General features: G+C 38.6%; 1 protein-coding gene across 1 annotated transcript; it reads right to left on the bottom strand.

The window, feature by feature from the left end:
- Positions 1 to 1,094: 1,094 nt before the first annotated feature.
- LOC149203836 (UDP-glycosyltransferase 85A1-like) lies at positions 1,095 to 4,812 on the bottom strand. Its single transcript, XM_089400254.1, has 3 exons — positions 3,903 to 4,812; positions 2,761 to 3,725; positions 1,095 to 1,448 (listed from the first exon to the last, which is right to left on the bottom strand). The coding sequence occupies exons 1-2, from the start codon at positions 4,477 to 4,479 to the stop codon at positions 2,764 to 2,766; spliced, it is 1,539 nt and encodes a 512-aa protein (XP_089256380.1). The 5' UTR covers positions 4,480 to 4,812; the 3' UTR covers positions 1,095 to 1,448; positions 2,761 to 2,763.
- Between the last annotated feature and the right edge of the window lie 10,713 nt (positions 4,813 to 15,525).

The following is a 15,525-nucleotide window of genomic DNA, read 5'->3' as shown; positions in this document are numbered from 1 at the left end:
CTTTTATTGATTATAATGTGCATGGTGGTGCATATTGCAAAATGAATTGAGTGCTTAGATAAAGGAGCATGAGGGCATTTAATATACAAATGTATTTATTAAATAATTAGTATACAATTGTATACACACTGATAATAAACTTTATGAAGAACTATGGGAACTACCTATACTAAGAATTAATAACCATATATCTCTCCAATAACCTCAAAAATATAATGGCAATACATATATGAAATGTGTATTAGATATATCATATTCAAGGGCACTTGGATTTATTTCCATGTGTCTTCAAGCTGGCATAACATGGCAAAGACCATGGCTTCCATATTTACTTAGAGGAATGCATTTGAATTTGGCACAACATGTGCATACTTTCTAGTGTGATGATTCCTTTTCTCTACATGCTTCCATGACTATTTTAGAAAGCAATTAACCATGTCCACTATGAAAGTTCAATTCTAAAAAACATAATTAAAACAAGAAACATTTATACCAACAATAAACCATAAAAATTTGTTTAGAAATCACAACCATATTTACCAATATGGCTATCTGAGTGTTTAACAAAATTTGTTTCATAAAATTATATCTTGGAACCACTACATTACATGAAAAAAGAAATATTATACTCTATATCTTAATATTATATTTTAAATATAAAACTTTTATATTATTTGCAAATTTATATCAAAATATTAAAATTCAGTAATAAATGCAAAAACAATAAACTAATTAAAGTATAAACAAAATATATCATATTAAATTAATTTCTTTTATGGACATCATTATTTCACACAATTGTAATCAATGTCTTTCTCTCCAAAAATTTTAAGTTGAAATCCAAGATATGTTCGGCTTAAAGAAGTATTACTCACCCTTGTGGGATAACAGTTTGAAAAAGTGATATCTAAAACTTATTAAAGTTATCATAGACTACAAGAGAAGCTATGCAAACAGAAATACTGAAAAGTTAAAGCGTAGGATCTTCATAGAGTTTGGTATTAAAAACCATAATTACTATTTCAAAGTGGGAAAAACAGTAAGTACTCTCTGGTATTGAATTCCTAAAAAATAAATAAAACGAGAAAAACAGTAAGTACTCTCTGGTATTGAATTCCTAAAAAATAAATAAAACGAGAAACACTAATAGCAACAATAAATCTTAAAAATTTACTTGTAAGTCACATTATAAAACTAAAACATCAAGAGAAATAACAAACCAATTCTAATAATTGCAGTACCTCTTCTATGTTAAAACTGGTGGCCCAACAATCTCATAGGTTTGAAAGAGATTTTACTAACTTACCCCGAATTTATTGTATTTGAACGAACTATCTTTTCCATATTTCCATCTGCTTCCTTCGCTGTCTGTCTGTTCAACAGCATCAGAAGAGCTATACCTGGAAGCGACTACATTGCCGAAGAGAAATGGTTTGAATATGTTGGTTCTGTTGAAAGCAATATGAAGAGCGTTGACAGTGTTAGTATGAATAAAGAAATAGAAATATTCCACAGTAACCCACTATGAAAACTTAGGAATAACGACGAGCTGATTGTCAACTGATCTACTCTTGGTCCTCTACCATTTGAGTAAAACTACCGTAAACCATAGGAAGTGATATGAAAACTTATGAATAACAACGAGGTGATTGTCAACCAATCTACTCCTGGCCCTCTACCATTTGAGTAAAACTACCATAAACCAAAATGTTTAGGAAGTGAAATGGAAATATGTCGGAAAGGGGTAGATTAATGAATTTAGTGATTCCATAGAGTGGCAAGAATGGGTTACATCACTGGTTTTTGAGTGCCAACAGAATAGCTTTACATGAGCAGATGTTCCACTTTCCTAACAATCTTAGAATATTTCATCGGTGAAAAAACATTCAAATTAGGCAATTGACATGTGGCACGAGGAAAAAAAATGTGTTAACAGAATAGTTTTACATAAGCTAAGGTTCCATGTTGTTAACAATGTCACAACTTTTTATAAGGACACATTCAAATTATCCATTGGACATCTCGCAAGGGAAAACTTTTCTCATCCAATATCTCTTTTCAACAATGCCATGTTTCAAGTTTATGCATGTTTTATAAAGAAATTTAGTGAATTTAATTTTTATACATCACATTAAATTTTTAATCATAATTTGTAAAAAAATTTAATCATAATTTGTAAAAAATCAATTTCAAGAGGGTTTAAACACTTTATTTAATATGCAAGAAGGTTATCATTTTTAATTAGATTCATTCATACAGTATTAATTATGACATAACTAGCAAAAAGATTAAAGTGGCCAATTCCAATAGAAGACTACTATAGACTTAAAAATTATATATTATACTTACATAAAAAAATTGTGTTTTCCAATTTTTGTGGGCTCAATAATAATAAAGCACAAGTAGATTCTGTTATAACAGCTAGATTGGGTAATATTATGAATAAAACTTGGATAATTAGCTCAGGTTATTTTGGATGATTACTTAATTCCAATTATATATGAATGGCTATATTATAATGGGGGAGACCACAAATTTGCTTGTAAAATCATTATTAGGGTCAATTTTTTTTTGATAATCAATTTTTGATTGTAAAAATAAATTCAGCGCCATCAAAAACCCCTTGAACATTTAAAAAGCTAACATGAAACTTCACAGCTATAAAACATTGCCCAAAATTTCTACCAAAAACATACTAGAATTTTTACTAATTTCCCCTCCTTAAACTAAAAGCTTGTAAGTGTAATTGCTCCACATTACCAATCACTTGATTTGGTTCTGGGATTGGGCTGTTGCTTTAGCTGCCATGTCTTTAACGAAGGTGTTTAAATTATCAGACGATGAGCCTCCAGGGAGGACTGCTCTCGTTGCACACTCCTTAAGTCTCTGAGCGTTCTCTCTCAACCGCTTTCCTTGGGTACTTTTCATCATTCTCTTCACAATATCCTCCACCTCTTCTTTTGCCACCACTTTGTGGGCATCCACGTCCACCCCTTCAAAATTCAGGCCGACCTCCCACACATCCTGGGCGAATCTACAGTTGAGATACTGATCGCCAAAATAAGGGAGACCCACCACAGGAACTCCCATGCACATGGCCTCCAAAGTAGAGTTCCATCCGGCGTGAGTGAGGAATAATCCAACGGATGTGTGGGCAAGCACTTTAACCTGAGGCGCCCACCTTACCAGCAGTGCCCGATCTTTGGTTCGTTCTTCAAACCCATCCGGCAAAACAGCAGGCTTCCCATCTTCAATATCCGACCGGAGAACCCACAAGAATGGCTGCCCGCTACCCTCGAGCCCTAGCGCTAGCTGCTGCAGTTGCTCCTGAGACTTGACAGCTATACTGCCAAAAGAAAAGTATATGACAGATGCTGGCTGTTGCGTATCCAGCCATGGCAAACACCTCTCGTCCTCCTCCAAAAGATTGGTGGTGGAATCCCATCCTTGTAAGAAATTAGGAAGGAAAAGAGGTCCTATCGCCAAGGCTGGACATCCATTCAAAGAGAGGGCCGTTATGGCGTCGCTCCCTTCCAGCTCCTCAAAGGTGTTCACTAGCACGTAGTCCCCTTTACTCGCAATCTTTGATTCATGCAGGAAAGCATTGGAAAGAATGTCTGTCGGATCTTGAGTGCGATAGGCGAACAACAGATCAGTTGTCCTCAAAGGTGGGAGATTACCTGGAAGGCAAGTGATCATTTGCCCTGCATTGTTTTCTTCGTTTACTGCACTTACAAATAGGCCCATCGAACACCAATGATATCAGTTATTGCAGATCACGAAACCAAAGAGATAAGCCAAAACCAAAATCAAAATAACAAAAATCAAAATAGCCGAAAGGCGGAAGAAAGGAAAATAGTGTGGCAATAGCCAGTTAAGTGGAGATTGAGTGCTGTGCTTACTTTTGACGGGAATATGTCCCTGAGACATGAGGAATTCAGTGTAGAGCTGGCAAACCGAAGCGGCAGCACAAAAGGGCCAGAAGATAACCCTGGGCACTTTCATATTCGTGGCAACTTCCTCCGTGCAAGACATGAACGAATCCGCCACGATGCATGTGATGGGTGGAAATGAATATTTGCCATCATCACCTGTAGTGCTGCTGCTGCTGCGAAGTAGTTGCTCCAATGCGGGGCTCAATTTTTGCAGTGCAAGCATATATTCGCTGGGGTTGGAGAGGCGGGCATGGTCAGGTGGTAAGCCATCGGCAATACACAGAAAACGAATTTTGGACCTTCGTTGCTCCCACTCATTATCTGTATCGCACCTGGAAACAACAGAGATAATAGAGTTGGTATTTCTTGCGGAAGCTTCAACCAAGCGTTTATGGATTCTTTCAGTATTGACGAAAGTGATGAAAAATCCACGTATAGCCAGCAGCTGCGCCAAATTCATGAGAGCGTTAACATGACCTTGGGCAGGAGAGGGCACAATCACTGCGTGCAAAGCACATTGCAAATTCTCATTTTGAATATTCATTGTGAATGCCGGTCCCTTTTCTTCTCCTTCATTACTCAATTTCGCTTATATTTTTTACTTACTTTCTTCCTTGAACCAAATGCCGATTCTCTTTCTCCGTCAACTTAATCTGTTCTCTGGATTCTTCTACCTTTACCTAACTGAAAACCAACCCGCTTTCATCTGAACTTCAAACCAACCCTTTTTCTTGTGGGTGACTATCTGTTTGTATTGAGGCAACGTTGTGCTATCGTTTTCAACCGGACCGGCTGGTCAGTCAATGCGGAAACGTATCGCTTTCAGCCGTAGTGGCTACTTTGATTTTTTTAGCAGCTTTGAAAACGATATATATATATATAAAATTTAAATGAGAAGATGTATATTTTTCATATTTAATATAATATGGAGTTGTTGAGCGATTTTCCTCCGTGAGAATCCTTAGGAGTCGTTTGTCTCCATACATCTTTCATGGTTTCTTACGCAGGATTTTCCGGTGATACTATCACGCACCAAGGGCTGCTCCAAGTTTGTTCCAATTTATATCGTTTTTTATTTTCAAACATTTTGTTTGTAGGTTTCTAATTTGTTTGAACAAGCACTATGAACGAATCTTTCATGCAAGATGAAATATTTTGATGAGTATGCCATCTTGATTTCAACATGTCTGTCATCTTTTGTGAAGGCTTGTGAATATCGTCCACAAGCATCCCTGAGTTCTGGTCAGTCAATGCGGAAACGTATCGCTTTCAGCCGTAGTGGTTAACCAACCAAGTTCTCATTCCATATTCATGTGTATTTATACAACAGATAATTGGAGTGGTTGTACTTACTCCAACTAATCATGTTTAAGGTTTTCTTTATACATTTATTCTTTATTACATATAATTCATATCTTTACTTAATGTTTAATTTCTAATGTCTTCATGCATAATAACTATTGCAAGGCCTACCATGTTCCCAACATAACTTAAAAGAAGCAATAATGGGTAGTAAATCCTTCACTCCTAACATAGAATAGACTCTAGGAGGTGTATCTACCTAGATTTCTTCTTAGAGATTCTTTGTTCAATTTTCATGATTTCTTTCCATTTTTCTTTAGTTTTTGTTTCTCCTTTAGTAATGGTTCTACCACAGGTTGAACTTTTTCTTTTTTCTAGTGATTATTTTCCTCAATCTCTTGACTCTAGCAAAAAATAGTATATATATTAGTAATTTGATCTATAAACTATGGATTTTCCCTTTGTTTTTACCTATGCTAGTGTTTCTTTAGTCTTGAAGAAGCAAGAGTAAAGCATGTCATTGCAAATATCACCTGAATTTGCATGTGCAAATCAATTTGTTGTTGTTGAAGAAAAACAATCTAGTTTGAAAGATGAGTCTAAGTGTGAAGATAGAAATGAGAAATGGTAGATTTCTCTACATATAGTGAGTGGAAACAAGAAAGGATCTCAACTTCAAATGAATTAGATCTCCACATTTTTTTGAGATAAAATTCTACTTCTAAAAGAAGTCTAAGAGTATATTTCTTATTATTTAATGAAGATAAATATGTACAAGAAGAGATTGGGAAAATAATAGGGAATTTTCGTCATCATAAGTAAGTTGTAGGAGTTCACAATTATGGCAAAGGGTTAGATATTAAATCCCATTCAGTAGGATTGAGCTATGTCACAAAAACCTAACTCATCTTATTTTCTTTAGGAATTTTGGATTTCTTTGGGAAATTTGATGCAAATTGACCACTTCACTTACATATGAAAAAACTAGAAGAGTTGTTTGGAAAATATGTTTTCTTAAAAAGAAAGGTTTTCATTTTGAATTGTTATTAGGATAGTATTTTTTGCTAAAGAGAAAGTATACTGACCATGACCCTTTTGAGTTATAATTTTTTGTTTTTTAGTTTGACAACCAAAAAAATTATGGACATTAGTTTCAATGTTTACCTAATAATGTTTTTTATTTCTTCAACATCATTGATGCCTTTATTTGTAAACTTTCTTGGCGAATATCCTTGTGGTGAGCTCCAGTATTGCAACAATAAAGCTGCAACTCCTCGGCTTCCTACTTTACTTTTATCAACACGGTAGTTCGTAACAAACTTGGAAGCGACGGTGCTATATGCACAAGTACTAGTTCTTACTATAGGCTGTCACTTGGTCAGCTGGCACAAGATCACTAGGAGCTCAAGCCAACTTCTATGAATTCCAGAAGAAGCTTTATATGTGATGAAAGAAAGGAAAGCTTACTCTACAGAGGCTACTCTACTTGCAGAAAGAGAAAGAAGACTGAAATGTGAAGTAAACCTAGCAAACCCTACTTAACCAACTAATCCTACTTTTGCAGAAAGAGAGATGAAAAACCATGAAATGAATGCCATTACCTACTCAGGAAGTAAACAACATCTACTCAAGCTATTTCTAGAAGCAAATGAGCAAAAAACATCTTTTTGGATTTTTATGTATTTTTAGGTGAAATTGTCTTGCATGTAATTTATTTGTTTGTGTGTGTGGCAGCGATTAGGTGGCGATGGAGGATGACTTTGGAATTTGCAGAGGTGTAGGAAGGTGTGGATGGGTCCTAGGAGGTCTCAGGTGGCCTTCTGGAGGCTTTTCCTGCAATCAGACTTCAAAAAGACACCTACAGGAAAATCTACAGGAGGTTGCAGGGGATCTACAAGAGGTCTACAGGAAGTCTACAGGAGGATGCCGAGAGCAATTTTGGATATTTTGAAGGTGGGAAAGTGGGTGGAAAGGGTAGCTGAATTCTAGGATGATGTGTTAAGGTGTTTAGGGTTCATCAAGAATGATTAGGAGAGAGAAAGATGGTTGGATTTGTTCAAGGAAAGAGAGGAAAGTTTATGAGAAAAGTGCAGAAAACTAAGGCAGATTTGTGAGGGACTTTGGGTGACCTGTGGAACATAGATCAAAGAGAGATGGTGATGGCTGATTAGCTGAATTATTGTGAGAAGATATTTGTTGCAAGATAACTGAAAATCAAACAATGAAATTAAGCAAGCAAAGAAACTAGATACATAAAAAAAAAACAGAATTTTCATCAAGCTAATCTAAACTTTGATTTAGGAAAGTAAATGTTGAAAAATGTTACATGGAAAGAAAGCATGGAATGAAATTTATTGCAAATACAGTAATGAACATGGCGTATTAGATCTTAAAGCAAAGCATTAACCTTCTAACAAACTGTAACACTAGAAATCCTATAGAGAAGGAAAATCTGTGTTTTTGTGGCAGCAAGAGGATCTTGGCCTCAGTTCATGGTCCCAAGGGGATGAAAAGAAGCCAAGGCTCTGTTGATGGCCTTTTTGTATCTTCTTTCTATTACTATTCAACCTGCTACAGAAAACTGAAATGGAAACAACCTTCTAAATCACCAAAAGCAACTTATTCTTAACCAAGAAAGAAATTTATCTAACTGCAACTAATTCATAAACTGAAACAAAACATATAAATACAAACAAGAGGATCTTGGTTGCTTGGATTGGGCCCTAACCCAAGAGCTTGAGCCGTTTGAGGTAACTCAGTGCTAGCTCAACAAGGATCTCATCTTCATTATCAAAACAATAATAGGATTACATAAAACTGTCAACAAAAGTAAGCTCGAAGTTGAGCAGAGCAAAGCTGCAACAAAACTTTGAAAATTTGACCAACTCCATAATGAGTCCCTAGGCCTCTCTACTTATACAACTGAAGCTTCCAACAACTTCCTTAAACTCAGGGAGGCTTGGCTCCCAAAACTTGAGATAAACAGAAGTTATCTTCCACTTGCTCAACTACCTCCTAGTGCATTGATTTGGTTGTTTGTGCTCTGAGCTTCTTGAAGGAGAATTCGAGGTGGGGAGTCATAAATGAGGGGGAAACCCTCCTATAAATCCTCTCCCTTGTCGTCTTCGAATATTTTTTGCCAATTGTCCATTAAATCTTTGACTTTTTCTCCAAAATTCAACAAAAATATGCATTAAACACACATTAGACTCCATGGCATAATAACCAACCCATCTCACTCTAGAAGCATAAATATAATTAAAAAACATGCAATAAGCTAAGAGAATGGTGGATTAAACTAACTTAGGAGGCAAAATGAGCCCATATAATTACCCATTTCTGTGGCTCATCATCACCCCCCACTAAAGGTGTTGCTCATCCTCTAAGAAACTAGTCCATCTCCTTATCCTTGATGGTCCTGATGGCCTCCCTGACATCCCATGCTTCTGATGTGAGGTCCTCTTCTTTGTCATGGAATCCTACCTTTCTGTCCACCTCTTCCCACTGTTGTTGCTCTTCTTCCTCTTTTTTTCCCTCTAGCAGTCCTAGCAGTAGTGGGGGACTTAGTTTGAGGCCAATCCAATTGATCTTCAAACTCTGCATAGAGTGCTTGTACAGTGGCACTCTCCTTAATGCTTCTTTCATCCTTGTTGGGGAGTGATGCTCCCTAATTTGTAAGTTGTGTGGTAGTGTGTTCCACTTCCTCATACAAGCATGAATGCAGTCATCCCTAAGTGATCTTTCCATATCCTCAAAATGTGCAATGCCTTGAGCCTAATCATTGATATACTTAGGGGCAATTTGAGGGTTATTTGCAAGCATTTGGTGTGTGCTGATGAGAGCCATGGGGTTTGATGGCTCAACTCTGATCATTAGGGGTTCATTTTTCTCTTTTGCCATCAACTTTTTGATTTATGTTGCACTTTTCTCCTCACGATTCATCCAAGAGGCCATGGCCATTTGCTACAGGTCCCCTAGCCTAGCATTGGGGTCCCACACATTCATGTTTGTGAGGGTCATGTTATGCAAATAGAACTCTACTATTTTTTCCTTGTCTATAGAAGAGATTTTGTCACATAGGTCCATGAACCATCTGTAATCCTAAAAAGGTATTGTGCCTCTCTGTGCCAAAGTCTTGATTTGAAACTATAGCCATTGGTATTTGAGGTATAATCCATATGATTTTGTTGGTGTTCTGCACTGCAGTGCCTCCATAGACCAGTTGGCCATGCATGCCAATTGTGTCTCCTTTTCTTGCAGTTGTCTTCTTAGCAACTCATTTTCTGTTTCCAAGTGAGTTCTTGTGATTGCCTCTCTATGTCTTACAACACTTAACTCCCTACCCATTTCTCTAAGCTTGTTCTCCATGTGGCCAATATCCTCTACCCCCTTGGATTTGGTGATTTGCATCCATCTATGGCTCCTTATTCTTTCTTTCTCCAACTCAAAGAAAAGTGGGATTGCAAATTTCTGTGGAATGATTTTCCCCCCTCAAGAAGATTGTAGTAAGAGCCCAAACAAGGTTGGGGGTCAAGTTCTTGTGCCTCTCTTGTTTTCTCCTTCCCCTTTGGCTATTCTTCTACCCTTTTCTCAAGTTTTTTGGTCTCTTGTAGTTTTGGCAGGGTCTCTTGTAGAACAGTCTTTGCCTCCTGTAGAGCTATTTTTGAGTCCTGTAGTTGCACTCTTTCCTTCCAGGTGGAAGATTTGGGACTTCCTCTTTCATATGTGATGGGGGTTTTAGAGGGAGATTCATCCCCTTTGACAGTGAGTGAATCTTCAATTATAATAGGCACTATTGCATATGGCTACGGTTTCCCTGTTTTTATCCTTGTGCTTTTCCAAGCCCTGAAATACATCGATGTCTGCCTCTTCCTCTTTTGTTTTGGTTTAATTGGGGTGCTGATGGCAGGGAGGGCAGTTGCTGCCTCTCTTTCTAGGGTCTCAGGAGACACTTTTTTCTTTCTGCCCCTTTTTCCTCTCCTTTTGTCTTTTTCTCTGTCTCTACTGGTTTTGTTTCCTTTTGTTCTATTTTGGTTTCTTCCTCCTCTGTTTTGGTTTCCTCCTTCTCCCCTTCTTGTTCCTCAGTTTCCTCCCCCTCTCCTTCTTGTTTCTCTTCCTCCTCACTATCAGAAGGACTGAGATCATATGTGAGGGCCTTTATATCATCTTCTTCTGTCATGTTTCTGAAGATTTCCCATGCTATGGGGATGGTGAAGGTGTGGAGGGCTTCTTCTACTAACAATTTAATCAACCCATGGTGAGCCAACTGATCCGGACCTCCTGCCTTCAACTTAATGCTGGAGTCTATGAGGGACTGCAGGAGAAAATAGGGGATGTTGAGTTTCTGGGGTGTTGGAGTGTCCATGCCATATCTCAACTCATGGAGAAGTCTAAAATGGTAGCCATAAACTATGTTATACCTCCCTTCACAAGAAATATATTTGATAATTTCATAACTAACCTCATCCCAAGGGTAAGGTATGCTTTTTCTTCTAATGCCATTTTTGTCTTCTACAAGATGTTCATTTGGTTGGAAGAAGTTTTTCTTGGCAGATTGTCCAATTGGCTTTTCATCTTTGCTCCAAGGTAATCCAAGAGGAAGGGTGGTAACCCTACTGATAAATTCTGGGGTGATTTCCATGGAAATACCTCTAAAAGTAACAGTGGCATGGGTACTTGAGTGAGGGACTAAAGAAAGGGAAAACTCCTCAGCCACTTATTCATCAAACCCTCAGAATTTTTCAAAAAATGGCATCCAATTTTCTCTGGTGAAAATGGCTACTACCTTGGGATGTTCATGGAGCCTGACTGAATTTGTGGGCTCCTTCCTCATGAATCCCCCTGTCATTTGCTTATACCCCTTTGGAGCACCCCAGGTAGAGATGGAGACAAGAATTTTGAAGAAACAGGAAAATAGAGAAAAATTGTGTTTTTATTTAAGAAAACAGGTAGAAAGTTTTTATGGAATTCCTCTTCTTCTACAGACTCAATTCCTCCTGAAAATTGTATCATTCCTTACACATATTGATAATCAAGGTGGGTATGCATATAACCTACCTCTTCAAGCCAGAATTTGAGCAAAAAACCTATGTTTTCTCCTTAAAAACTACTTACTGGCCCTCCTATACAACTGGCTGTAGGTGCTCCTGTAGAACCTGCTACTGCTCCTGTAGAATGCCGATAGTAGGAGGATGGATGAAAGCGATGGAGAACGATGGTTTCAAGGCTATGGTGGTGACAGAGAGCTTGCTGCAGCTAAGTGGATGAGGATGAAATGAAAGAAAAGGTGGTGAAGGAGTTTCGAGGAGGAATACTTATTTCTTCTTTTAGATATTTCCAGTGATGGGGATGAGCTCGCAAAAATGTATGTTGCCATATTTGGACCGTTGATCCCCATTGCCTTGTCATCATGGATCTTCCCCGCAATGACTTCCCATCATTATATCGGAGTTTGCATACCCTCCACTCCCTGTCCTTTAGATTTTTCTGTGAGTTGACTAGGCACACGTGTGGTGGCATCTCCAAATGAACGCAATCAATTGGATGAGGGTGGCCAGTTAACTGGCCACTTTTTCTCATTCAATAATTGGCCACCTTTTCTTGTTCAACCCTAACCTTCTCATTCACTTATGCATATTTTTCAATTACACAGATGCAACAGAGGAGAGGGTTAGTCACTTACGTGGGAGTCGAATGTACGTGGTGTGAGGCATTTTGGTTCCTTTTGCTGTTGCATACTTGTATTTCAATTGTTGCATGCTTTTTGGTGTCTGTTGTATGGCTTGTTTGCTTTGTGTAGGTATACTATGGCTGGATCTAGCTTCAGATATCCCATTCAATCCCTTGGTTGCACTTCTTTTGCTACTGTGGCTTGATTTTAAGGGGATCAACTGCTATAGGAAATCCTACAGGAGCTCGTGTAGCTACTTCTCCCTTTAAAATTTTTAGCTTATTTTTGTGCTGGGAGCTGTGAGGATGACACCAGAGCTACTGATGGAGATGGAGAGGTATTTGGTAAGCTGCAGGTGAGATTTGGAGGTGCTTCTCCCTTTATTTTTGGTTTTTTTTCTAAAAACTGGTTTCTCTGTTTTTTGATAGGGAGGAAAAGAAATGATGATGATGAGGTGGTGTAGGTGTGGAATAGATGGCCAGGAGGGTGGATAGTTGTAGGAGGGTCTACATGCTCTTCATGAAACTTCCCAACCCCTCAAATTTCTTTTTGGAACCATTTCTGGCTCTCTATGATTTCTACAGGAGCCTCCTGTAGAATACACAGGGCCTCTTGTAGAACACACAGTCTTTGAAAAAACACAATGTGGTGGAAGAAAGGTCAGAAATGATGGAGAAGAGTGTAGAGGAGATGAAATAGGCTTTGTGGCATCTTCTCTTGCTCCCTGTGGTCCAGCTGCAACCTGCAATGCACATTAAGAGTCATTTTTCTCTTCCTCCTTTTCTCTGTTTTTTTTTTTGAAAGACAATTAGGGCATCTCAAGGAGGTTTTCACCCTAATTGCATGCCCTGGATGCCTCCAAGGGAGGTTTTCATCGAGGGATCTTATTATCTCTCTTTTTTTTGTTTTTGTCATCACTAGGCCACCTCAAAAGAGGTTTTCAACCCAATGATGGGACTCAAGTGCCTCATGGAGGTTTTCACTTGAGTCCTTATTATTTTTTTCTTTTTTTTCTACTTCTTCTATGAGTGGGTGGAGTGGAGGCTAAGACCTGCTCCACTACCAACACTGTCTTATTCAGATCTTCAATGAACTCTTGCTTGGAGAGGGGCTTCTTGTAAATTTTCAACCTATGTCCATTGACAAGCATGGGGATGGCTTCCTCATCAATGGTTCTGATCAAAACTGAACCATTGTTATTGCATTTTTCCATAGTGTAGGGTCCCAACCATCTTGTCCTCAGCTTGCCTTTGAAGTCTTTATACCTTGAGTCATAGAGTAGTGCCCAATCTCCCTCTTGGAATTGCTTCTCCTTGATGTTTTTGTCATGCCATATCTTCCTCTGAAGTTGAACTACCTCTGTGTAGAGAAGGGCCTACAATCTTTGTTCATCCAATCCATTGAGCTGGAGTAGTCTTTCCCTCTGTGCATGGCTGAGGTCTAGGTCTAGCTGAGCTGCCATCCTTAGTGTATTGTATTCAAATTTTATTGACAGCAAAGCCTTCTTCCCATAGACTAGTTCATAGGGTGTGAACCCTGTAGTGGTCTTCCATGTTGTGTTGTAGGCCCAGGTGGCCTCAACTAGTCTATCCACCCAATCTTTTCTGCTAATGCTCACTACCTTGGTCAGAATTCCTTCCAAAGCTCTATTAGTGACTTCCACCTACCCATTGGCTTGTGGATCGTAAGGGGTGGAAGTCCTGTGCTTGATTTTATGATGTGTGAGTAGGTTTTCAATCAAATTGGAAGTGAACTGACTGCCTTGATCTGTGACCAGTTATCTTGGATACCCAAACTTATAGAATATGTTTTCTCTTAAAACCTCAGCTAATTTTTCCTCTATTGCTGCCTTGATGGCCTTGGTCTCTGCCCATTTTTTCAGATAATTGGTGCACACAATGATGTATTTCTTCTGTTTTGAAGGAGGGTTGATAGGACCCACAAAGTCCATGCCCCACTTCTCAAATGGCTCAAAGGTCACTTGAGGTTGCATGGGCATCTCATCCTTTGGAGTAGGTTTCCCCATCCTTTGACACCGATCACATTGGCTGGTATATCTCCTCACATCTTGATGAAGAGTGGGCCAATATTAGCCTACCTACAATATTTTGAAGGTAGTCCTCTTTGTTGCAAAATGACCTCCACAAGGCCCATCATGACAGGTCAGGAGAATGTCAAAAACTTCCTCCTCCCTGACACATCTTCTCAAGATCTGATCTGGGCCAAGTTTGAAGAGATTACCCCCAATCCAGGTGAAAAGGGCACTTTTCCTTACGATCTTTCTCTTCTCTTTTGAGGACAGGTGTGGTGGGAACTGTGCTGAAACCAAGTAATTTGCTATATCAACAAACCATGGACAGAGTACTAAGATAGAAAATAGGTGTTCATCTGGCATTTGATCATCCACCATTCCTTCATCACCTACAGACAAATTTACTCTAATTGCAGCATGATCAGTGTGTAAAAAGGTTTGATAGCATGTGATGTAATGTCTAAATTTGTTTAAGGAATGCACTACAGTTAGGAGTTCCTTCTTGGTTACCATGTAGTTTAACTTTTCCTTTGACAAATTTTTACTTATAAAGTATATGGCATATGGTAACTTTTCATCAATTTGTCCCAAGGTTTCTCCTATTGCTTTGTTTGAGGCATCTATGTGAATGTGGAAAGGTAGGGCCAGTTTGGGCCTCTCAAAATTGGGGCAATCACAAGTTTTCTTTTCAAGGTATCTAGGGCTTCTTGACAGTTTTCAGTCCATATGAACTCAACATATTTTCCTAAAAGACCAAACAATGGAGAGGCTAACTTACTGAGATCTTTAATGAATCTTTTGTAATATCCATCTAAGCCTAGGAAACTTCGGACATCTCTCACCTTTTGAGGAGGTGGGACCCTTTGGATGATGGCAACTTTGTTGGGGTCCACCTGCAATCCTTGTTGAGATATTTCATGACCTAGCACGGTCCCTTCAGTCATCAAAAATTAACATTTTTCCGGACTGAGGGACAAGTTCATTTCAATACACTTGTCCAAAACCTTTCCTAGGTTAGATAAAGCTTCCTGAAAGTTAGAACCATAGGGAGTAAAATCATCCATATATATCTCCACTGCATCATGAACCAGTTCAGAAAATATACTCAATATTTATCTCTGGAAAGTGGTTGGAGCATTGTACAAACCAAAAGGAAGGACCCGATATGCGAAGGCACCCCAAGGACAAGTGAAAGTGGTCTTATCTTGGTCTTCCGGGCTGATTTGAATCTGATTATACCCGCTAAACCCATCCAGGAAGGAGAAAAACTTTTTCCCTGCCAGACCATCTAACACTTGATCTACGAAAGGCAAAAGAAAATGGTCCTTTTTATTGGCTTTGTTTAGTTCCCGATAATCGACATAGATTCTCCACTTACCATTTTTCTTTGGCACTAGCACCAAAGGAGAGACCCATTCACTATCAGAGATGGGGTAGATGAATCTTGCATCAAGTAATTTTTGCAATTCTTCCTTAACAATGTCTTTAAGGGCAGGATTCATCCTCCTTTGAGGCTGCCTGACTGGTTTTCAATCTTCCTTAATGTATATATGATGAGTACATACTGAAGGGTGCACTCCCTTCAT

This window comes from Pinus tabuliformis, chromosome 2_1 (genome assembly GCF_031772625.1).
Source record: "Pinus tabuliformis cultivar Carrire ecotype Pingquan chromosome 2_1, CPIR1, whole genome shotgun sequence".
Classification (NCBI taxonomy): Eukaryota; Viridiplantae; Streptophyta; class Pinopsida; order Pinales; family Pinaceae; genus Pinus; species Pinus tabuliformis.
The sequence above is the reverse complement of the archived record's forward strand: the minus strand, read 5'-3'. Positions and strand labels throughout refer to the sequence as shown.

Coding starts and splice junctions, on each gene's coding strand:
- LOC149203836 (XM_089400254.1), bottom strand. CDS start 4,479: ATGAATATTCAAAATGAGAATTTGCAATGTGCTTTGCACGCAGTGATT. Junction 3,726..3,902: donor GGGACATATTCCCGTCAAAA/GTAAGCACAGCA, acceptor TTGTAAGTGCAG/TAAACGAAGAAAACAATGCA.